Raw genomic sequence first — 25,431 nt, forward strand, 5'->3', positions numbered from 1 at the left:
TATTTAAGTTGTTGTTAGTTCTGCTTTATTTCCTTGTTAATTGTTTAGCACCAATACACCAAGTCAAATTCCTTGTATGTGTAAATGTACTTGGCAATAAACCCAGATTCTGATTCTGATTCTGATTCTGATTCTGATTCTGATCCTGATTCTGATCCTGATTCTGATTCTGATTCTGACTCTGATTCTGATTCTGATCCTGATTCTGTAGAGTTCAAAGTATGACAACACTGAAACACTTTGAGGTCCCATTTGTAGAGTTTGAAGAGGTGGGATGGCAACCCAAAAGGTATTCCTATTAATAGTTTATCTATAAAGGACCAGCCAATACTTTAATGATAAACACAGTTAGAACAAATGAACATCTTAAGATGGAAAACGTTTACCTTCAACATACTGATGTATCATGTGCTGGTACCTTCATTATGATATTTTTAAAGCACCTTTATTCTGTTTAGCTTACACTACTTCATTTGGATTCTCATAGTTTAAAACTTCATCAGAATCAGAATCAGAATCAGAATCAGAATCAAAAATCAGAAACAAGGAAATAAAGCAGAACTAGCAACAACTTAAATAATACAGTATAAGAAGATATTACAATATATAAAATAGAATTTAAAAATGTAAAACAGAAAAAACAGAAAATGTACAAAAGGTGCGATGTAGGAGCTGTGCAGTGGACTATGAGAAAAAAGTAGTTAATGTGTGTAATGTGTTCATCATTATATTTGTAAAAAAAAAAAAAAAAGGGTCAAATGTAATGTCAAGTGAATCCTTGTTCAAATCTTTAATGTTTCTTACGTAAGACAACAGAATTCAAACTACAATGTCAGTTTGTGATTGAGGAAAAATAACTAAGGCCCTCACTCATTTGTGGTTGATCCAAAGTCCTTCAAAGGTCATCATGTAATACAACTCCCCAAAGGAAAGCAAAGCGATGACTGAGTTAATCAAAGGCCACCTGACATTTTCACAGTCCTGGTTTGATCCAGCGTCACCAGTCAGGGTCAGACCAGAACGACAACAGAACCCGTGAGGTGAGAATGACATATGGCAGTCAGTGAACCAGAAACCCCCCTTCTGGTCTCTAATGTTACATAAACTCTGAAATGCAGATTCCCACACAGCGACACTTTTACTTCTTACTGTCCTTTTATTTATGCTCTTTTCTTATCTCCTCTGATGTTTTAACTCTGTAATTTTTTTATCTTACTTAATTTGTCTATTTATGTTTTATATGTATATATCCTTTTTATTATTATTAATATTATTGTTTTTTTTTTGATCCTTTATTCACTTGTTTCTCTTCCTGCTCTTACCTTCTTATTGCTGTTCTCTTTTGATTTGCTTTTAGCTCTTTTAGTTTCTTACATCTTTTTAAATCTTTGGTTCCTCTTGGTCTCAGCTCGTGTTGTTGGGTTCTTATGATGGTTCTTGTGATGGTTCTTATGATGGTTCTTATGATGGTTCTTATGATGGTTCTTGTGATGGTTCTTATGATGGTTCTTATGATGGTTCTTGTGATGGTTCTTATGATGGTTCTTGTGATGGTTCTTGTGATGGTTCTTGTGATGGTTCTTATGATGGTTCTTTTGATGGTTCTTGTGATGGTTCTTGTGATGGTTCTTATGATGGTTCTTGTGATGGTTCTTGTGATGGTTCTTGTGATGGTTCTTGTGTTTCCTGGGTTCTTGTGATGGTTCTTATGATGGTTCTTATGATGGTTCTTGTGATGGTTCTTGTGATGGTTCTTATGATGGTTCTTTTGATGGTTCTTGTGATGGTTCTTATGATGGTTCTTGTGATGGTTCTTGTGATGGTTCTTATGATGGTTCTTTTGATGGTTCTTGTGATGGTTCTTGTGATGGTTCTTATGATAGTTCTTTTGATGGTTCTTGTGATGGTTCTTATGATAGTTCTTGTGTTGCCTGGGTTCTTGTGATGGTTCTTATGATGGTTATTATAATGGTTCTTGTGATGGTTCTTGTGATGGTTCTTATGATGGTTCTTGTGATGGTTCTTATGATGGTTATTATAATGGTTCTTGTGATGGTTCTTGTGATGGTTCTTATGATGGTTCTTGTGATGGTTCTTATGATGGTTATTATAATGGTTCTTGTGATGGTTCTTGTGATGGTTCTTATGATGGTTCTTGTGATGGTTCTTGTGATTGTTCTTGTGATGGTTCTTATGATGGTTCTTGTGTTTCCTGGGTTCTTGTGATGGTTCTTATGATGGTTCTTGTGATGGTTTTTCTGATGGTTCTTGTGATGGTTCTTATGATGGTTCTTCTGATGGTTTTTCTGATGGTTCTTGTGATGGTTCTTCTGATGGTTCTTGTGATGGTTCTTGTGATGGTTCTTATGATGGTTCTTATGATGGTTCTTGTGATGGTTCTTGTGATGGTGCTTATGATGGTTCTTGTGTTTCCTGGGTTCTTGTGATGGTTCTTATGATGGTTCTTGTGATGGTTCTTATGATGGTTCTTTTGATGGTTCTTGTGATGGTTCTTGTGATGGTTCTTATGATAGTTCTTTTGATGGTTCTTGTGATGGTTCTTATGATAGTTCTTGTGTTGCCTGGGTTCTTGTGATGGTTCTTATGATGGTTATTATAATGGTTCTTGTGATGGTTCTTGTGATGGTTCTTATGATGGTTCTTGTGATGGTTCTTGTGATGGTTCTTGTGATGGTTCTTATGATGGTTCTTGTGTTTCCTGGGTTCTTGTGATGGTTCTTATGATGGTTCTTATGATGGTTCTTGTGATGGTTCTTGTGATGGTTCTTATGATGGTTCTTGTGATGGTTCTTGTGATGGTTCTTATGATGGTTCTTTTGATGGTTCTTGTGATGGTTCTTGTGATGGTTCTTATGATAGTTCTTTTGATGGTTCTTGTGATGGTTCTTATGATAGTTCTTGTGTTGCCTGGGTTCTTGTGATGGTTCTTATGATGGTTATTATAATGGTTCTTGTGATGGTTCTTGTGATGGTTCTTGTGATGGTTCTTATGATGGTTCTTGTGATTGTTCTTGTGATGGTTCTTGTGATGGTTCTTATGATGGTTCTTGTGTTTCCTGGGTTCTTGTGATGGTTCTTATGATGGTTCTTTTGATGGTTCTTGTGATGGTTCTTGTGATGGTTCTTATGATAGTTCTTTTGATGGTTCTTGTGATGGTTCTTATGATAGTTCTTGTGTTGCCTGGGTTCTTGTGATGGTTCTTATGATGGTTATTATAATGGTTCTTGTGATGGTTCTTGTGATGGTTCTTGTGATGGTTCTTATGATGGTTCTTGTGATTGTTCTTGTGATGGTTCTTGTGATGGTTCTTATGATGGTTCTTGTGTTTCCTGGGTTCTTGTGATGGTTCTTATGATGGTTCTTTTGATGGTTCTTGTGATGGTTCTTGTGATGGTTCTTATGATAGTTCTTTTGATGGTTCTTGTGATGGTTCTTATGATAGTTCTTGTGTTGCCTGGGTTCTTGTGATGGTTCTTATGATGGTTATTATAATGGTTCTTGTGATGGTTCTTGTGATGGTTCTTGTGATGGTTCTTATGATGGTTCTTGTGATTGTTCTTGTGATGGTTCTTATGATGGTTCTTATGATGGTTCTTGTGATGGTTCTTGTGATGGTTCTTGTGATGGTTCTTGTGTTTCCTGGGTTCTTGTGATGGTTCTTATGATGGTTCTTATGATGGTTTTTCTGATGGTTCTTGTGATGGTTCTTATGATGGTTCTTCTGATGGTTTTTCTGATGGTTCTTGTGATGGTTCTTGTGATGGTTCTTGTGATGGTTCTTATGATGGTTCTTATGATGGTTCTTGTGATGGTTCTTATGATGGTTCTTGTGTTTCCTGGGTTCTTGTGATGGTTCTTATGATGGTTCTTGTGATGGTTTTTCTGATGGTTCTTGTGATGGTTCTTATGATGGTTCTTCTGATGGTTTTTCTGATGGTTCTTGTGATGGGTCTTGTGATGGTTCTTGTGATGGTTCTTATGATGGTTCTTATGATGGTTCTTGTGATGGTTCTTATGATGGTTCTTGTGTTTCCTGGGTTCTTGTGATGGTTCTTATGATGGTTCTTGTGATGGTTTTTCTGATGGTTCTTGTGATGGTTCTTATGATGGTTCTTCTGATGGTTTTTCTGATGGTTCTTGTGATGGTTCTTATGATAGTTCTTGTGTTGCCTGGGTTCTTGTGATGGTTCTTATGATGGTTATTATAATGGTTCTTGTGATGGTTCTTGTGATGGTTCTTATGATGGTTCTTGTGATGGTTCTTGTGATGGTTCTTGTGATGGTTCTTATGATGGTTCTTGTGTTTCCTGGGTTCTTGTGATGGTTCTTATGATGGTTCTTATGATGGTTCTTGTGATGGTTCTTGTGATGGTTCTTATGATGGTTCTTGTGATGGTTCTTGTGATGGTTCTTATGATGGTTCTTTTGATGGTTCTTGTGATGGTTCTTGTGATGGTTCTTATGATAGTTCTTTTGATGGTTCTTGTGATGGTTCTTATGATAGTTCTTGTGTTGCCTGGGTTCTTGTGATGGTTCTTATGATGGTTATTATAATGGTTCTTGTGATGGTTCTTGTGATGGTTCTTGTGATGGTTCTTATGATGGTTCTTGTGATTGTTCTTGTGATGGTTCTTGTGATGGTTCTTATGATGGTTCTTGTGTTTCCTGGGTTCTTGTGATGGTTCTTATGATGGTTCTTTTGATGGTTCTTGTGATGGTTCTTGTGATGGTTCTTATGATAGTTCTTTTGATGGTTCTTGTGATGGTTCTTATGATAGTTCTTGTGTTGCCTGGGTTCTTGTGATGGTTCTTATGATGGTTATTATAATGGTTCTTGTGATGGTTCTTATGATGGTTCTTGTGATTGTTCTTGTGATGGTTCTTATGATGGTTCTTATGATGGTTCTTGTGATGGTTCTTGTGATGGTTCTTGTGATGGTTCTTGTGTTTCCTGGGTTCTTGTGATGGTTCTTATGATGGTTCTTATGATGGTTTTTCTGATGGTTCTTGTGATGGTTCTTATGATGGTTCTTCTGATGGTTCTTGTGATGGTTCTTGTGATGGTTCTTGTGATGGTTCTTATGATGGTTCTTATGATGGTTCTTGTGATGGTTCTTATGATGGTTCTTGTGTTTCCTGGGTTCTTGTGATGGTTCTTATGATGGTTCTTGTGATGGTTTTTCTGATGGTTCTTGTGATGGTTCTTATGATGGTTCTTCTGATGGTTTTTCTGATGGTTCTTGTGATGGGTCTTGTGATGGTTCTTATGATGGTTCTTGTGTTTCCTGGGTTCTTGTGATGGTTCTTATGATGGTTCTTGTGATGGTTTTTCCGATGGTTCTTGTGATGGTTCTTATGATGGTTCTTGTGATGGTTCTTATGATGGTTCTTGTGTTTCCTGGGTTCTTCTGATGGTTTTTCTGATGGTTCTTGTGATGGTTCTTATGATGGTTCTTGTGATGGTTCTTGTGATGGTTCTTATGATGGTTCTTATGATGGTTCTTGTGATGGTTCTTGTGATGGTGCTTATGATGGTTCTTGTGTTTCCTGGGTTCTTGTGATGGTTCTTATGATGGTTCTTATGATGGTTCTTGTGATGGTTCTTATGATGGTTCTTTTGATGGTTCTTGTGATGGTTCTTGTGATGGTTCTTATGATAGTTCTTTTGATGGTTCTTGTGATGGTTCTTATGATAGTTCTTGTGTTGCCTGGGTTCTTGTGATGGTTCTTATGATGGTTATTATAATGGTTCTTGTGATGGTTCTTGTGATGGTTCTTATGATGGTTCTTGTGATGGTTCTTGTGATGGTTCTTGTGATGGTTCTTATGATGGTTCTTGTGTTTCCTGGGTTCTTGTGATGGTTCTTATGATGGTTCTTATGATGGTTCTTGTGATGGTTCTTGTGATGGTTCTTGTGATGGTTCTTGTGATGGTTCTTATGATGGTTCTTTTGATGGTTCTTGTGATGGTTCTTGTGATGGTTCTTATGATAGTTCTTTTGATAGTTCTTTTGATGGTTCTTGTGATGGTTCTTATGATAGTTCTTGTGTTGCCTGGGTTCTTGTGATGGTTCTTATGATGGTTATTATAATGGTTCTTGTGATGGTTCTTGTGATGGTTCTTGTGATGGTTCTTATGATGGTTCTTGTGATTGTTCTTGTGATGGTTCTTGTGATGGTTCTTATGATGGTTCTTGTGTTTCCTGGGTTCTTGTGATGGTTCTTATGATGGTTCTTTTGATGGTTCTTGTGATGGTTCTTGTGATGGTTCTTATGATAGTTCTTTTGATGGTTCTTGTGATGGTTCTTATGATAGTTCTTTTGATGGTTCTTGTGATGGTTCTTATGATAGTTCTTGTGTTGCCTGGGTTCTTGTGATGGTTCTTATGATGGTTATTATAATGGTTCTTGTGATGGTTCTTGTGATGGTTCTTGTGATGGTTCTTATGATGGTTCTTGTGATTGTTCTTGTGATGGTTCTTATGATGGTTCTTATGATGGTTCTTGTGATGGTTCTTGTGATGGTTCTTGTGATGGTTCTTGTGTTTCCTGGGTTCTTGTGATGGTTCTTATGATGGTTTTTCTGATGGTTCTTGTGATGGTTCTTGTGATGGTTCTTGTGATGGTTCTTATGATGGTTCTTATGATGGTTCTTGTGATGGTTCTTATGATGGTTCTTGTGTTTCCTGGGTTCTTGTGATGGTTCTTATGATGGTTCTTGTGATGGTTTTTCTGATGGTTCTTGTGATGGTTCTTATGATGGTTCTTCTGATGGTTTTTCTGATGGTTCTTGTGATGGTTCTTGTGATGGTTCTTGTGATGATTCTTGTGATGGTTCTTGTGATGGTTCTTATGATGGTTCTTATGATGGTTCTTGTGATGGTTCTTCTGATGGTTCTTGTGATGGTTCTTGTGATGGTTCTTATGATGGTTCTTGTGATGGTTCTTGTGATGGTTCTTATGATGGTTCTTGTGATGGTTCTTGTGATGGTTCTTGTGATGGTTCTTGTGATGGTTCTTATGATGGTTCTTGTGATGGTTCTTGTGATGGTTCTTATGATGGTTCTTATAATGGTTCTTGTGATGGTTCTTGTGATGGTTCTTGTGATGGTTTTTCTGATGGTTCTTGTGATGGTTCTTATGATGGTTCTTCTGATGGTTTTTCTGATGGTTCTTGTGATGGTTCTTGTGATGGTTCTTGTGATGATTCTTGTGATGGTTCTTGTGATGGTTCTTATGATGGTTCTTATGATGGTTCTTGTGATGGTTCTTCTGATGGTTCTTGTGATGGTTCTTGTGATGGTTCTTATGATGGTTCTTGTGATGGTTCTTGTGATGGTTCTTATGATGGTTCTTGTGATGGTTCTTGTGATGGTTCTTGTGATGGTTCTTGTGATGGTTCTTATGATGGTTCTTGTGATGGTTCTTGTGATGGTTCTTATGATGGTTCTTATAATGGTTCTTGTGATGGTTCTTGTGATGGTTCTTGTGATGGTCTGGTTCTATATGTCTGTTGGGTATCGTGCACTTTGGGTTCTTTTCTGTTGAATTGTATTTAATTATTTTTAGTATTTTACATTTGTTATGTTCTTGTTGTTGTTTATGTTCTTCTGTGTTTGCTTTAGTTTGTTCTTGTTTTTGCTGTTTGTCAAAGCACTTTGTAAACCTGTGTTTTTAAAAGGTGCTATAGAAATAAAGTTATTATTATTATTATTATTATTATTATTATTATTATTATTATTGTTATTTATGCTCATATGAGCAGGTGATCTGGTCCCTCACTTGTTACATGTTTGAGCTTGTGGTCATCAAGGTTATATCATTCATACACACAGTGTTCTGTGAGTCACAGCATTCAACATAAACAAGTTAAATTATGACCTTTATGGGTTTTCAGTTGGTCAATTATCCACGATGGAATGAAATAGCTAATGCCAAGAGAAGGTGAATACTAATGAGTCATCTATTTTTCAGTTCAATAGCAACGTGTCATGTTGAGAGTGGAGTCATTATACTTAACTTTCCCTTTTTGATTTGTTAGTGTACAAGCCATTTTCTAGTTATTTGTTTTGTTTGTAAACACCAGGGGGCAGCACTTGGGTTGAGGGGAACTATTTAAATGTTGCAGGTGTTTGTCACTGGGGTTGATGCACCAGGAAGGGACACAGTTTGTTTTTTACTTATGTGGTGGCTATTTGTCATGAAAAAACAAAAAACAAACAAATTGCATAAACTTAACAAACGTCCACTGATGCACCAATCCAGTGAGATCGTACGCAGGTCAACGAATGAAATGCAGCATGAAATGTTTGTTCGAATTAAAATGAAGAAACAGTGATTCCTGACTGGACATTCAAATTATTGACCTGCGTACGATCTCACTGGATTGGTGCGTCAGTGGACGTTTGTTAAGTTTATGCAATTTGTTTGTTTTTTGTTTTTTCATGACAAATAGCCGCCACAGTTAGTCAGCATGGCGTTTTCACACATGCATGTACATGGCACTTCTTGCTTCTAAGGGCGGCTGAATAAACAGATCCTCATTGTTGATGTCATGAACAGGGCTAATGGTTAGCCTTAGCTCTACACAAAACTTTGCCCTACTGACATGGGCATAGAGATGCTTAAATTGTTTTTTGGCATATACTTTGAAGGGCTTCATTTTGGTAATTCATTGTATTTTGGGGTTTGACCTGCAGCTGGTTCAAAACGCGGCTGCACGTCTTATGACAGGGAAGAGACGTTATGATCACATCACACCTGTTCTGGCTTGCTGTTGGTTTTAGGATCCAGTTTAAGATTTTATTATTTGGTTTTTTAAATCCCTTAATGCGCTGGCGCCACAATATGTGTCCGAGTTGTTGCACCTCCATGCTCCAGTCAGAGCGATGCGGTCAACACAGCAGATGGATGTTCCAAGGTGCAGCAGGCTAAAAACCCCCGAGGTGACAGAGCTCCCAATCTGTGGAACAGTCTACCTGTTAATATAAGAACTGCTCAGTCCATCAACTACTTCAAACCTTTGCTTGAAACTCACCTCTTTGCTCTGACTTTTAAATCCATCTGAGCTTGACATTTTTACATTTTTATTCATGCTCCTATTTATTGTGTTTTTATTGTGCTTCATTCTTATTTTATTTGTTGTTTTTACATTGTGTTTTTGTACAGCTCTTTGGTCAATCAAGGTTGTTTTAAATGTGCTATAGAAATAAAGCTTGATTGGTTGATACTTACAAAGAGATGACAGAATAGTAAATAAGTGAATAAATAGTTATAAAGAGACCTTATATGAAAGTCAGTTCAGACCATGTAATCCTATCGGACATGAGGTGTTGATAAAGAGTCCCACATCACTGTGACTTTTAACTGTGTGTATCACTCCACCTCAGCCCGGTAACACACCAACACCTCCACATCACACAGGCCACCACATAAACTATCAATACTGATTTCAACACTGACTGTTTCAAAACACGCTGAACTAATAAAGAAGTCTGACTTGGAAAGAGTCTAAGTCCAGCAAAGTTCACTAAAACTAAACAGCAAAGACACGGCCATGTTTGCCTCGGGTCAAACAAAAACTGTTCTTCCTGTAAGTCATCTGATGAATAATAATTCAGTCAGTGAAGACAGTACATGTGCACAGTAGCTTTCTTTAGATATTAAATAGACTTTGACTATCATATCAGTCAAATGCAGCTGTAGTGGAGGTAATTTGACTTCCCATCCTACAGATGCTGGGTCTGATACTGGTGTCGACTGGGCGGTTGTACATTTGAATGGTGATTGTTTTCTTCTGTAATTACATCAATGTGTATTAATACACTTGTAGTTTTCTGGAGAGACTCTTTAATTTGGATTTCATTGATTGGGCTGCGTCCTGGTGAAGCCAAGCTTCATGTATCTAATGTCAGTAAAGCAATTTTATTCCAGTATGTATTGTTTGACAAACCAGGACTAGCCCTCATATTCTCCTTATTTTATTCTAAATGTTTCAAATAAAGTTGGATCACACTAATATGCAGCAAGGCTACTTAAAGGGACACTTCACCCATTAGCATTAATCTTTGTATCATTAGAAACCTGGTAGTATTTTTGAATGGTCGTGCATCCCGCCCTCATTTTCCCCTGAGATGTAAACTCTTTGTATTTCTGAGTCTGCAAAGGAGCTTCCAGTGATGCAAAATGACCATTTTTGCGTCACTGGAAGCTGTTGCGGTTAGCGCGGTGAAACTACAACGCTAGTTCCTCATATTTTCAACCACTGAAGCTACAGACCAATCACAGATCAGTGGGCGGGAACTCACTCCCAGAATCCAAACTTAACGTCCGCCATATTGCTTGGAAGCTATGCTAACAGGCTCTATGGAAACGGCCTTATGTGTTGAAGTAAATATGTCTGTAAACCTGACCATAGTGGGAGTGGCCTGCGGTGCTGTGCATTCTGGGATTTGGTGTCTTTCATCCACAAAGACACTTTCTGTCTTTTCTCAGCCAAGAAGGCACCAACTTCAAAATGTAATTCACATTTCTACATATATGACCCAATGTCAATACAGATTGTACAGATCAATACAGGAAGTATCCCTTTAATGTTCTGTTAAAAAGTTTCCATTAGACACCCGAGCAGCCGTGTTGATATGTCTTTTATCAAGAATTTTGTTGTTGATCAGTTTGACCCAGAACGACCGGAAAAAGGTCTCGCTGCCTCGTTGACTCTCATTCATTATGACGAGGCCCTACAGACACTATTCTTCAGTGTTATTGCTGCAGGTGGTAAATATTTCCTTTTGCCATTGTATCCCTTTTCCATGGATTAATGCAAGAATATCTGGCATGCTGTGCAGCTTAGTCAGGGCAGTGAACAGAGAATGATAGGAATGCATTCCTTACATGGCTGCTTCTGCTGTCATCACAGCTAGATGGAATAACAGATTTATTTCATTCAAATGGTTGATAAATAAAACATTGGTTATGGATGATGTGTTTAACAAGGTGTGCATGCTTCTTATCAGAGCGCCAAGCTTTATGACGAACTCTGACAGACCGTACAAAAGCTGTAAATGTTTTGCTTATTGTGGTGACAGAATTAAAGTGATTCTGTGTTTACAGTAATCATCAAATCTTTTACCACAGTAACCTATCAACTCAACGACCAGCTCATAGGTCACACAGTCAACAGCAAAGGATTTTGAGAGCCAGGATATCCTGTTCTATTGGGGTGAAAAAAGGTTGTGCTCAGGAGCAGGCTCTACAGTAACACCATGCTGCTGTCTGGCCTAAAAGATATCAGACCAGTTCACATGCTTTTTGAAATGTGGGCCTTGATCAGACTGACTGTTGCTTTATGTTTCAACATCTTTTGGATCCCTCCTTCACTGCACTGCCTAACCTAAACCCTTACTACAACACAGCATATCTGCATGTTAAAAAAAGTAATTTTTTCACAATTCTGTGGTGCACTGATAAAAATATATATATATTCTGGAAGCAGTTTTGTATTTCCTGTTTCCTTCCAGTCTTTGTGCTAGGCTAAGCTAATGACTCTTGTTTTAAACCTCTTATCAAACTATTGACACAAACATACGTCTCTATACTTAAAAAAAAAAAATCAATAAAGTTTGAATCATAGGGGTCTTAATTTATTTAGCTCCTTGCATCACACTATTTCCCTTAAATTGCAAGTTTATGTGCTATTTGTACTCGTTGTTTTCATGAGGTGAATGTATTGATCCTAAAACCACCAGTTTTGATTTTAAGATTTTATTGAAATAGATTTTAACAGTTGAAGGTATGAAACAACAATTCCTTATTTTTTTTTACAAAAAATACAGAAAAACAGGTTATAACAAAAGACTAAGCAGGCTAAGTTTAACTTATGGTGTTTCTGTCCTTCCAAGAGGCCTCAAGGAAAAGAAGAACTCATGTGATACTGATAATATCATAATAACTACATGTTGGAACACTTTTCTTTAAATGCATGTTACACATACAGAATAGCTTTTGACAGGATTAAACACTTAAGGCCTAATTAATCCTGTGTAATAATATCATCGTTCCAGAGCTGTGAAGTCATTTGAAGCGTTTGTGTTTTCCCTGTCCAAAAAAAAAAAGACAATGAACAAAGCTTGGCTCTGCATGCCAGTATTTTTCCACAAGGACAATAATCATTCGTTTCCTCTTGGGGAAGAAGGAGGGTATGCGCCGAATGGCAGTTGGTGGAGGAGTTTTAAAGGTCTGTCAGAGATGGGACTGATCAGTCAAAATTCAAAATTCAAACCGGTTTGAAGTGGAGCACTGTCACACTCAAAGTCTTGTTTCAGTGTTGATGTAAACAAACCACCAACACAAGAGAGCTGAAGTCAAAAACATGCAGCTTTAATATAATTTGAGGGGAAACACATTTTAAGGTCGTTGTGAAAATGTAAATATCAATTAGATAAGTTCTACTACGTGGGAGATGTTCATGTAAACAACTCAAAGAAGACCGTGGTAGAAGAAGTGTTCAGAGGCGTACAGAGGTTGAAGAGAAGCCTTCAGATACAAAATAAACATCAAAAATGAGTTATCATTATGCAGATGCATGATTCATGTGGCTATTGGAACAAGGCACAATATTTCTTAAACTGATGATTATTTTTAGACCTTAAGTTTGCTTTTTCTTGTTTTGTTATTTTGTTTTTATACCAAAGAATAGAAAGTTGAAGAGAGTATGTAGTATGCAAAAGTAAAGTCATTTACATACAGGAATTTTAAGCAAATTTTCCTGATACTTATCTTAGGATAAGTAATGAAGGTCAGTCTGTTTGTCTCACATTTGAATATCTCAACAAAAGCTAACCAAATGGAAAGCAAGGACACTCTGCAGTCATCATGATTAGACACTCTCGAATTTCACTGAAATATTTCAACATTTGTCATTTATTTACTTTCATGAAATGCAGTACACATCTCAGTTCTCTGGTGCAGAGCTCTCAACATCTCATTGGCCCTCTACAGCCAATAGCAGGTTCACTTTTTTTTTTGTGGTTTTGAGAAAATGTTTCCACAACTGTTGAAAAGAGAACCATAGAATAGAAGTGTTCATTATCTCATAGTCAGCTGCCTAAACGCATGAAATTCTGATGATATCGCATAATAATCAGCTGTACTTCAAGTATGGTGGTAAAATAAGTGTGCAAAGAAGCTAAATAGGTGTTAGCATTTAGCTCCTATACCTCATAGCACTTGGGTAGAGGCCGCACAGTATAAACAGTAAAGTTTGTGTGTGAAGATGTGTAGCTTTACCTGCACTGTTTATCACTTTTAGTAATTCACCTATGGAATTTAATGATTATTTAACTGACATGTTTTTACCAACGAATGAATGTATTTTGTTATTTTGCTTCTGCATCAGAGTTCTGTGAAGTCCAAGACAAATTTCCCACTGGGACAATAAAGTTAATCTTAAATGGAAATGTATTAAACTATATATTAACAAGCTCATTAAAAAAAATAATTAAAAAATCAAAACTAACAATGTAATATCAACCAGTTATATTTTGGACTTATTCCTTTTACTTCATTTTATTACTGTAAATGTGTTGCCCCATACTTTTGAATATCTTGTTTTTGCTTTATGTCATGTACTCTTCTACTCTTTCAGTAGAAAAAATCCCAATTTTTCAAAATGTTATTTCCAAGAGTATGAAGGCTCTGATTATACTGTAGCAAATTACATTAAAAGAGAAACAAGAAGACAAAGAAGTGATTGTATGAGCAGCCCAGAAACTATGTGAACTTTTCATAACTTCAGAATTTGTTTGAGGTATGCATGAAGGTCATAGAAGGATGTTGATTTCTAAGAAAAAGTAGAGATGACTCAAGGTCACATGTGAAAAAATGCAGCCAATCACACCCTTGACAGAGTTAATGATGCGTAGATGCTATGCAATAACTTCCTAAGTCAGCATCACACTATCGTAAGAGGAATGTGCCCTTCTTTCTGAGAGTTAATTAGAGGTTTCAACTCAGTATTTTTTATATTTTGAAGGTGTGTTGTGGACATTTCATGATCTCTGAGCGAGTCCCTAAAAGAGATTAATTTTGAAGTGTTGATTTTATAAAACTGTGAATAAGTTAACATGTTACATAACCATATGGACCATTATGATACTGCTGAACTGTGATGTTTGAAAGCTGCATGGATGTATCGAGCCAAACTGGTAAAATTAGAATATTTGTAAGCCACTTATCCAAGCTTTCTCATTGGTTTAATCTTTTTGTGTTGCAACAATCGCCCAACTTTACAAGTCCTCACGTAAGTTCATTATCTCCCACTGTTACTTTTCCTCTGTCACATCATAAAGAAGAAGAACACGTGTCTTATTTATCTCCACAAAACTTTATTTCAGTCTCAGAAAATACAATTCAATTCATAAAAATAACAAAGTGTACTCTCTCAGAAATAAAAGACATGTTTTAAGCTCTTTCACATACAGACATTATATCAGTCATCATTTATTGAACACTATGTTACAATGAATGAGAGGAGTGTATCATCATGTTATGGCCCTAATGTTTTGGACTGAAGTCATTCATCACTGTTGTCAAATTTTAAAATGCATTTTCCTTTGGGAATGTTCTGCAACCACAGCTCAGAGGGCCAGTTCAACTCCTCGCTGAGTTACTGAAAATAAAGTTTACAATTCTACAATTCACTCAGCAGACGCTTTTCTCCAAAGCGACGTACATCAGAGAGTAAGAACAACACAAGCAAGGATCTAGAAGAAAGGGAACAATGTGAGTAAGAGCAAACGATCAGCTTTGAGTCTGATTGGACACACAGGTGCTGACAGGAAGTGACCAGAGGCAAAGCACAACATTGAGGGCAGTTCTTGAGAGCTCTAATCAGTATAGAAACCATCTTATAAGTCGTCATTATCAAACAAAAACCATCGTCATTACCATCATCATCATCAATAATATGGAGACCATCATCATTAAGTTAGTAGGTATTCATGAAAGAGCTGGGTCTTTAGCTTTTTCTTAAAGGTGCAGAGTGAACTCGTCCAGTCATGTCATCTGGCATCCGGCAAAAATAAAAGAGTGAAATGTAATTTCTGTTCTGCATTATCATCCTCTAATGATAATTAAATAACATACAATCTACTACATGACAAAGCAGATTCATAAGATAACCTTTAAATAAATGTTGTTATCACTGTAAAATGTTTTCAGAGCATTAAACTGGACTATATGCTTTTTTGTTTTGACTTTTTTTCACTTGTGCATTGCACACTAAGACACCATTGGTAGGAAGTTTATAAAAGATGCACTTGAAACCAATTTAAATGACATTTCAGCACTGCTGCGCACTCAAGATACATAGACAAACAAGAGATACACAAAAGATGGATACACAAAATATATCAGAGTGATACAAACAGCACAACTTCAACACACTTTTAAACATGATTAAACACAAAGTCAGAAATACAGAAACCCACACAGAATCATCAAGATTGGTCTTTGTTATTTTCTCTCTCATGGTCCAAGAGTTGATCAAGAGGCTGTATGATGGATTGGAAAAGTAACAGCCACGGAAATATAATTTTAAACAAGAACACAGTAGTCTCAAACACAATGTGTAAAACACTGTAAAAAATAACAATAAAACTCCAGTTGTAACTTCAATCTGGTCATCAGTGGAAACATATTGGACAGAAGCCACATTGAATAAAGTTATACAAGTTTTATACTATATTATAATAGCTCTCTTAAGAGCGAACATTATCTTTAAAATGTACAAAAAGGTGTTATTCAGTGCCTCTTTATTTCCTGTGCTGCAGAAAACTGTCACATTTGAAACACCAGAGATCAACTTTAAACTTGACGAGCTGAGTTCTGATGTGATACCTTAAGTAGGCACATTAAACCCAGTCATTATGACAAGAATAACTGCCTTACATAACAGCAGAAGAGAAGCTGCTAAGCACTTAATATTTGTCATAATGTCACCAAATGTATAAAAATAATCCCAATAATACATCTTTCTAACAACAAATATGTGATATTTATTTGGTAATTCACTAACAATCTTAAAAAGACTGTCTAGAGCACAAGCAAAATTATATTGAAATCACATAGGCCTACATGAAATTTTGCTGATATAATGCACAGTAATATCCTGTTAGACGCCAGGAACTTAGAAATGTAGTAACCTATCAACTAAAACAGTTTTTTTGAGTTACGAGAGACACATGTATGCTACACAAGCAACAAATTCAACAGTCACTGAGTGGATGAAACGCTTAAATCACAGAACACGTCTGTTTTTTTCTTTCACAAAACAAAGAAGAATAGTGCATATCATAGTTAAGTAAGGCAAATATTGAAATTCACTTTTGAGTACAAGTCTAAAAATGTCCAGTAGATATTTTGAACAGGATTAACAAGCGCTGTACAAAATGGAACCCCCCCGTGCCAATTAAGCTTCATAGTCATAAAGGAGTACAACTTTTTTCATGTGAAGAGGATTTCATCATTTAAAAAACAAAAACAGAATTAGCTTAGATCCCTGTTAGAGAGCTAAAAAAAATACAACTGTAAATATTACAGACAGAGCTTTCCAAATCTCAGAAATTCCACTTTTTGAAACAGCCCCAATCCCCAGCAGGACCCTCACACCAGTTCCCTGTAAGTTTTTAGTGCAGGGTTCCACTAAAGTGAAAAATAAACGAACATGAAGATCCCCAAAGAGCAGACGATGACCAGACCACAGTTAAGAAGAGCTTTAACTTTGGGTGATTCATACAGCAACTCTGCAATGACTCTACTGTCCTCCTGCACTGTTTTCTGTGGAACACTCTCTGCTGCTTCTCTATAACCACAAAACCATTCCAGTAATTGCAAACACCTGCTTCTCTCCCCATTAGTATTGCCTCCTTCTTCTGCTCTGGCCATCTCCGTTCTTCCATTACCAAAGCCTTCTGCAGGGGAGGTGGCAGGGGAGGTTTCTGTACTCGGGGTGGCTGGGTCATGGTCAGTGGATGGCACCAGGAGCTTGACATCTGCCCCATCAAAACACCTTTCCTTTCTGACATCTGCAGGAATTTCCTTGCGCAGACTTCCATTGCCGTTACTGAGGCTACTCTCAGTCAGCCTGTATGTTTCATCATGTTCCTTAGCGGGGATTTTTTCAATGTTGCGGAGCCCCCAGAGTGTGGTGGTTTTAATCTGCTGCTCATCTGGTGGAGAGGTGAAGAGGCTAACCACCACAGCCACCAGTCCCGAAATCCAGAAGAGCCCAGCAGCAAAATACATGTAGTGAACTTTAGTGATTAAGGCGGGCCTATCGTCTGCCTGGTCGCAGCGGGGCTGGCGGTAGACAAAAGCCAGGACCAGTCTTATGGCGCCAAGTGTGAAACCAGTCATGCCTCCCCAAAATGCACCTGTCTCATTGCACCGTTTCCAGAAGACACCGAGCAGGAAGAGGGCTGCAACTGGTGGAGTAAGGTAGCCAGCAACTTCCTGGATGTAGAGATACGTCTGTCCGCCTTGCATATCAATAATAACAGGGACCCAGGCGATGCTAATTGCCACCATGACAATAACAAACATGCGGCCTACAAGAAGCAGTTCCTGTTGAGATGCTTTCTTTCGGAAAGTCTGGTAGATGTCCAGTGTAAAAACGGTGCTTGCACTGTTAAAAATCGAGTCAAGATCACTCATCAGGGCAGCAATCATGACCGCCATCATCAGACCTCTGAGTCCCACTGGCATCACCGCCATGACCAGGCGTGGGTAGGCGATGTTGGAGCAGCCAGCCTGAGAACCGCAGACAGCCATGCAATGCTCCGGCCCGATGCACGCGATCTCGTCTGCAAACAAAATGCGAGAGATCATCCCCGGAATGACTATTAGAAACATCGGCAGGACCTTTAGCATCCCAGCCATGAGGGTGGAGCCCTTGGCGTGGGCGATGTTCTTTGCGGCGAGGACTCTCTGCACAATAACCTGGTCTGCACACCAGTACCAAATAGATGCAGGGGTCTGGCCGAGAATGAAGCCCGGCCATGGGATGTCTTCGTCGAGAGGACCACGAAGGATGCGCAGCGAGTTTGGTTTGGGTTCAATGCGGCAGGAAGGAGAATAGGTGAAATTTCCAGAGGCCACTATCGCAGAGACGTTGGGGACTGCTTGCATGTACTTAGTCCTGACGCCTTCCAGTCCACCGACTTTGTTGAGGCTGATGATGGTTAAAGTCAGGGCTCCGCCGATCATCAACACTGCCTGAAGTGCATCTGTGTAGAGCACTGCGACCAATCCCCCGGTGATGGTGAGCACGGCAGTCATGCTGATGAGCAGGAAGATTGATAGATAGAGGTTCCACCCAAGGGACTCCTGAATAAAGAGAGCTCCAGCATACAAGTCCACTGAGAGCTTGGTAAAAATGTAGAGGAACACAGACAAAATAGCAAAATACAATTTCAGCCTGTGGCCACCGTAGCGTTTGGACAGGTACTCAGGCATGGTGTACACTCCTGAGTGGATATACACCGGGATAAACAGCCAGCCCAGCAGCTGCAGAAGAAGAAGCGCATTAAATTCCCATGCTCCAACAGCGAAGCCGCTCGCAGCTCCCGACCCGGCCAGGCCTATGAAATGTTCACTGCCAATGTTGCTGACAAAGAGCGATGCACCAATCACTATCCATGTCATTGAGCGTCCGGCCAGGAAGTAGCCGCTCACAGTGCTGCGATTGGCTTTCCACATGGCAAGAAACCCGATGACCAGCACCAGGACAAAATAAAGTGCTACCACAGCTATGTCCGCCGCCTCCAATCCGGGACCCATTTTTTAAAGATTTTTGGAAAAATGTTTTACGAATCCTTTCAACGAAAATAGTCAAAGTTTTGGATTCAATAATAAAAAAAAACCGCTCTGCTTTGGTTTGCTGTCTGGATGGAAGCTGTAGTATCCACCGTCAGGTCAAATTCACTAGGTGTGCTTCGGAGGGGGTTATCCACCGGCACTGAGGTCGTTCTAGTTTTAGAGGAGGATGCAGCAGGCCTCTGCTCTAGAAAAGCCTAGAGTTAAAATCCCCTGCAAGACAGCAAAGACAAAGAGAAACATCTCATTAGAGCCTTAGTCTGAGGGAAAACAGCAACCCTTTTACAGTTTTTAGATCAGCCTCTCTTGAGACAGAAACAGGGAGTGTTTAAACTTAACTTCATAAATCCAGAACAAAAAAAGATGACAGAAGACTCCAAACACCACATAAAAATACTGATTTTGCTTAATCTTTTTGCACCACTGCTTTCTTAAGCACCACTACTTTTGGCGTTCCAATCGTATGACCTTCCTCGTTAATCTTTTCACGCAAAGAACTTAAGCCATTCCACTTTATAACCTTCAAAGAAAGCTTAGTTACATAATGTATGAAAACAAGACGAGTCAAAAACCTGTATCCAAGGAGGATGCTGTTGCAAAAAAGTCCTAACACTTTGGGCTTCATCATCCTCGTATGTTGCAATTCTTTGAGATAAAAAACATACCTGAATATAGTTAGTTTTCAAAAGGATTTATTTGAAAAAAACACAACACGGTCATTTTCTGCCAGCAACTATGGCAACATGGAACTTCACACAAATACAGAAAGAGTAAAGGACATAAAATGTTCTTTAACATCAAAACAGAAAAAAAAGTAACCTTAGTAAACATGTGAAACCACAATCTTTTGGTTTCCAAACAACAGTAGCCACAGGAGCAACCACTGCACATGTCTAAAGTTAACACGAATTATACAAGTTATACAAGAACATGTTTGTTTTTTTCTATATCATTGCTTTTTAATGTCTGATCTACAATTAATATTCTAATTAAATTGGTTCTTGCTGAAGTTTCCCAAGTTTCAGAGCATTCAATTTTCTGCACAGAGAAATGGCAATGAACATTTTCCCTCCAAAGCGGAGGTGATGCATCTGTAATAAAATTGAATCTCTATGTAAAATCTGTTTTGTGTCCATCTTACACAAACACACCCTCAAACTTGGATGTCTGGACTATCCTGGGATTACAGCCTGCGTTGAGTTGTAGAAATCACCCCACGCATTCGTCTCCACAAACCAGGGTTCATGCATAACCATTCATCTCAATAAAAGAAGTCTTTGTTTTCATTTACTGTACCATCTCATCATCAAGAGCTTCAGCCCATGTGTTCACCATAAACTGTGCAAGACATGTTGGCTCTGAAATACTGCAATGTCATGTAATAGAATTTATTTGCAAAGTTACACAAACTGGGGATTCAAACATAAATCAGTTGTATCCCAGTAAGACAAGACCTACTTACAGAGCTCAAGCCACTGGCAAATAATTTAAAAAAAACTACAGTGCTGCCAGTTCCACAGGGGAGCTAACTTTGGCTGATCAATTTGGGTTGACAAAAAAAACCCACAGGTTGAATTCTCCTGCACTTCTCCTTTCTGCAACAGATTATAGTGACTTAGGCAGAGTCAAGTTTCATGACTGCTGGCACACTAGACCCCTCTATGAAAAAATGAGTCAGTGACAGGTACACACAAGCTGAACAAGAGGCTGGTCTGCAAGCTGGGACATGAATGAGGTCCAGAGAAATGTGAGAACTCCATAAACTAAATATTGTGTTTAATCAGTGATATACTGGGAGCAAAACATGTGTTGTACAATTAACAGAAATACTAAACTTTATAGTTATTCTGTCCTTTTTACATTTTACATTAGATTGGCTTTGCTTTTAATTATAAAATGCACATTACAGCAAATCCGGGCTGCAGGTAAGGCAATCTGACGTCACTCGTTCTCCTGTTATAATAAAGATGCTATAATGAATGGCCAGGTGTGGATGACAGCCTGACACTGAGTAGTCAGTATGAGTGAGTGCACCTACAGTGTGAGGCGGAAGGAAATTTCTAGAACACACACTCGTTCATTCAACTGCAAAAAGCTGATCATTGAAGGAGCTCCTATACCTGCAGGTCCAGCTCTCTCAGGTAACACTCCAGGCATGTTGGATTTATAATATTACTCAGGTGTTAAAAATGTCTCTGCCTGGCTGAGGTCATAAAATACAGTAAAGGGTGTGTGTGTGTGTGTGTGTGTGTGTGTGTGTGTCATCTGTTAGTCAGTTAAACACGTTTGCTCAATATCAATGAGACCTTAACTGGCCTTAAGGAAACACAGCTACTCGTGCTGAAAACGGACATAGGCCTCTTCTATAGATCAGATAAAAACATAGGATATGAAGGTAGTCGCTATACTCAGATAAAAACATAGGATATGAAGGTAGTCGCTATACTCAGACTCACCTGTTCCACAGGAAGAAAAACATTTGGACGTTGAAGAAGGAGCTTGTTAGCTACAGTTAGCAGACGCGCTAAAGATGCCCAAACGACCCTGAACGCACCACAGGACAGACGCAGGCTGAATGATGAAGAAGTGACTGCGTCTCTTATCCAGGTTTCACTGCGCCTTTGTTTTCTTGCTGCAGTTGAAATGCAGTGTGCTGTCACCTCGTTGTGGAGCCGAGGTGCCTGACTGACATGCTGCCTTTCCTTCTTATATTCAGATCCACGCCACACCCACACGACGTGACGTGACGTGTTGCTCTAGAAATGTCTTTCACCGACCTGTATATTTATTTAATCTAAAGATGAAAACCACACGACTTATTGTGTCCTATAAGAAAATGTCAATGAAAACGGGAAGCCAGTGCACTAACACCTACATTGCACGGCTTGTCTTAGCTCATTTTCTTCAGTTATTTCAACAGTCAACATTTCATACAGATGTGCAGTGAAATGTAAAGACTGTTCCATGCAGTAAACATTCAAATTACTAATACACATATATACAGTAATATAGAAATATAATGTAAAAATAAAAAAAGAAATATTTGAATATGCAAAATATAGAATAATGTAAACAGTGTAAAGTGTCCAGGGTGTCAAAGTTCAAGTTCACGTTATCTTTATTAGTCAAATTCACAACATAACAGGCAAAGCAGTCATATCTGGCAATGACATGTTTGTGTTCCAAGCTCTCCTTAACAATGCAAAAATAAAGATAAGAGTAAAAGGAGTAACAACATACAGTGCAATTAAGAACCAAAAGTTTAAATAAAACTAGAATATATGTACAGTGTATATATACGATAACAACACCTACACGTTGTAGCAAAGTATTGCCAATTAAGAAATTATAGCTCTTCAAAAGCAATAGTGTACTTCAACTTGAATAAATATGGCATTTGAATGGATATTTGCATGTTTTGACAATTGTTGTAAAGAGTACTCAACTTATATTAGGTAGGCCTAATTGGAGTCATACCATCAAAACATGAACTTCTAGGTTCCACTCCAGTCTGCAAAGACAAACGCATATCAAGGTCACTACAACTTCCTGGAAAAACACCGTTGAAGTTTCTGCAAACTGTTGTAAGTCATAGAAATGACTGGAAGCGCCTCCTCTTGCCTGATTGGTGAAGTGAACTTCTAATCAGATTTAAGGGTGAGGCGTGTGATCCAGAACAATCTAAGCTGCTAACGGTTGATATTAAAGCCTACATACTGACAAAGACTTTTTCAGCACTGGTGTAAATTCTCCCCAAACTGGAATTAGCACCACCTTAAATTCAAAGTGCTCTTAAGATATAGGCGGTTGGAGTTTGACTATAAATAAGTTATTTCATCTTAATACTGTGTGCAGCTCACAGCAGGATTCTTTAGTTTATATAATCCAGGGCTCACAAAAACGTATGCATAATAAATTGCACTAGTAGTAGTAGTCACTGAATCAATGTGTTGCATTTAATTTAAATTGTGTGTGTGTGTGTGTGTGTGTGTGTGTGTGTGTGTGTGTGTGTGTGTGTGTGTGTGTGTGTGTGTGTGTCTGTTCAAAAGACTGCATAATGTTTAAGAAATACTTCTCTTGTAACTATATATTTAGCCTGTAACAGTTGCTACCATTTATGATTGATATATTCTACTAGGGTCTACCACTAATAGACCTAATAAGAATAATAAGAATAAGAATAAGAATAAGAATAAAAATAAGAATAAGAATAAGAATAAAAATAAAAATAAGAATAAGAATAAGAATAAGAATAAGAATAAGAATAAGAATAAAAATAAAAATAAGAATAAGAATAAGAATAAAAATAAGAATAAGAATAAGAATAAAAATAAAAATAAAAATAAGAATAAGAATAAGAATAAGAATAAAAATAAAAATAAGAATAAGAATAAGAATAAAAATAAAAATAAGAATAAGAATAAGAATAAGAATAAAAATAAGAATAAGAATAAGAATAAAAATAAAAATAAAAATAAGAATAAGAATAAGAATAAGAATAAGAATAAAAATAAAATAAGAATAAGAATAAGAATAAAAATAATAATATTTACCATGAATTAACCTTATACTTACCAAAAATAACACAATGGCAGTAGTAGAAAAATAGGTTTTGACAGGTAGTTATCCTAATGTTGCTGTTATATAATGATTTTATATGTTGTTGTTGTCATCAGACTCAGACAGGCTCAGATCAGAGAAAAGTGAATGTGGTTATAACTTCCGACAAAACATAGCCCACAAAGTAAATTTCCACTCACCACACCTATATCTTGGAAATTTCCATTGCATAAAAAACTACATTTCCCAAGAAACCCCGCGAATCCGATTGCGTAGTTGTTCAGCGACAACCGGTTTCCGGGGTGGGGGGCGGGGCGAGGTAGCGTCACAAGCAGCGGGAAGTGATTCAGTTGTTATTAGTAAGTTAACGTTTCTCTCTTTGTGAAGGTGTTTTGATTTTATTTTTGAATGTAGACTCGACCATCAGCAGAGCAGTCTCGAACGAAACCATGTTCCTATAGGATGATTCATTTTCTTTAGTTAGGCTGCAAGCAATGTCCCCCATGCTGAAATAATGCCAATTTATCTGCAAATTTAGATATGAGTTAAAATATGACTGAAGGTAGTTTAAAGCTTTGGTAAATCAATATATCTGAGACTGAGACTGTATCATTTCAAAACACATGGTATGGAAAAGTATTTAAAAGCATTGACATATCAAATATTTTGAGAACCTGCATAAAGCTGAATCTTTACCTCATACAAGAAAAACATCGTGCAGCCTGCTGGTCCAGAAAGCTGCTTCACACACATGACCTACTGCTGAGACAAGAATGGAAGAAATTTGAGATTTTATGTTTGTTTGTTTTTCTTAACTTTACTGTTTGTTTGAATGATATAACATTTACAAATAAAATAACAAAGAAATAAAATGATACATGCCCAAAGCATTAAATAAAGTTAAACCAATAATGACTTCTGATTTGATGTCTGCTAAGTTGAGTTGTTAATTCCTAAACATGGCACAGGGAAAGCTGTGTCTCTCTTGAAGAGCGTTAACAGCTGACTCGCCTCAGACTCATTTTTAAGATGTTTTTTTATTATAAAGTAAAATGTTTGACTGATGTTATTTAGATCTCATAGCTCTCATGTCCCGGCACTCCAACACTGCAGCTGCACAGATTTCTCACCATTTAAAGACCAGAGCAACAACAGACACCGGTGTGAGGATACACATTACATGTGGCCTTGTTTGTACATGTTTATTGTTTATAGTGTTACATGTTGTCTTGTTGTGTGCACGTTACATTTACTTTAGTAGGTTATTGGATTCGTGCTTTTACTAATACTTGTTTTGGGTTTTTTTTGGTGCATTGTTCTGTCTGCTCCACGTCTGTCCTGCATGAGATACATGTTTTATTTTAACCAAATGCTGCTTGATGTGTATCCTGCATGCTTTATGTATTTTCTCCTGTGGCTGCTCACCTGTCTGCTTAATTACTGTCGTGATATTTCTATTTTTGTAGCTTTTAGCGATGTTTGAATTTGTTTTTTTAGTGAGCCCTGAATCAAATCTGGCCAGGGACAACAGATGAAAATTAGCCTTTTGGCTAACTCTGGCATATTTACTGAAATGTTTATTAATATGCAATGTCCCTGTAAAATAAAAAAAATAAAAAATAAAAATTACATCTGCATGCTATTGTTGATGACCTATCTCCATGTTAAAGACAATATAGTGTGACAGCCTTTGGCAGAGTAATGACTACAGCAGGTTTAGGAAAGCACCTGCTGCTTTAAGTGATGTAGGTCAACTTCCTTTGTTGTGAATGCAAACATTTCACAACATGACACACGAGAGGGTACAACTCTAACCTTCCAGACAAGTATGTTTCCACCAAATGTGATTTAAATCTCAGAAGTTGTGTATGAGGTTTCTGTTTAACAAACTAAAACCCCCATTGGAGGAGGCAACAAGAAACCCATTGTGTTGTTGTTGTTGTTGTTGTTGTTGTGTACTGACACAAGCGTTTGTA

General features: G+C 37.7%; 1 protein-coding gene across 1 annotated transcript; it reads right to left on the reverse strand.

Moving 5' to 3' along the window:
* Positions 1–14,386: 14,386 nt before the first annotated feature.
* slc5a3b (solute carrier family 5 member 3b) lies at positions 14,387–23,625 on the reverse strand. The gene is made up of 3 exons (XM_020657120.3): positions 23,471–23,625; positions 21,352–22,406; positions 14,387–19,108 (listed from the first exon to the last, which is right to left on the reverse strand). The coding sequence occupies exon 3, from the start codon at positions 18,857–18,859 to the stop codon at positions 16,724–16,726; it is 2,136 nt and encodes a 711-aa protein (XP_020512776.2). The 5' UTR covers positions 18,860–19,108; positions 21,352–22,406; positions 23,471–23,625; the 3' UTR covers positions 14,387–16,723.
* Between the last annotated feature and the right edge of the window lie 1,806 nt (positions 23,626–25,431).

Source organism: Labrus bergylta, chromosome 13 (genome assembly GCF_963930695.1).
Source record: "Labrus bergylta chromosome 13, fLabBer1.1, whole genome shotgun sequence".
In the NCBI taxonomy this organism is placed as follows: Eukaryota; Metazoa; Chordata; class Actinopteri; order Labriformes; family Labridae; genus Labrus; species Labrus bergylta.

Bases quoted from the DNA above. Each gene is read 5' to 3' on its own strand.
- slc5a3b (XM_020657120.3), bottom strand. From the start codon at position 18,859: ATGGGTCCCGGATTGGAGGCGGCGGACATAGCTGTGGTAGCACTTTAT.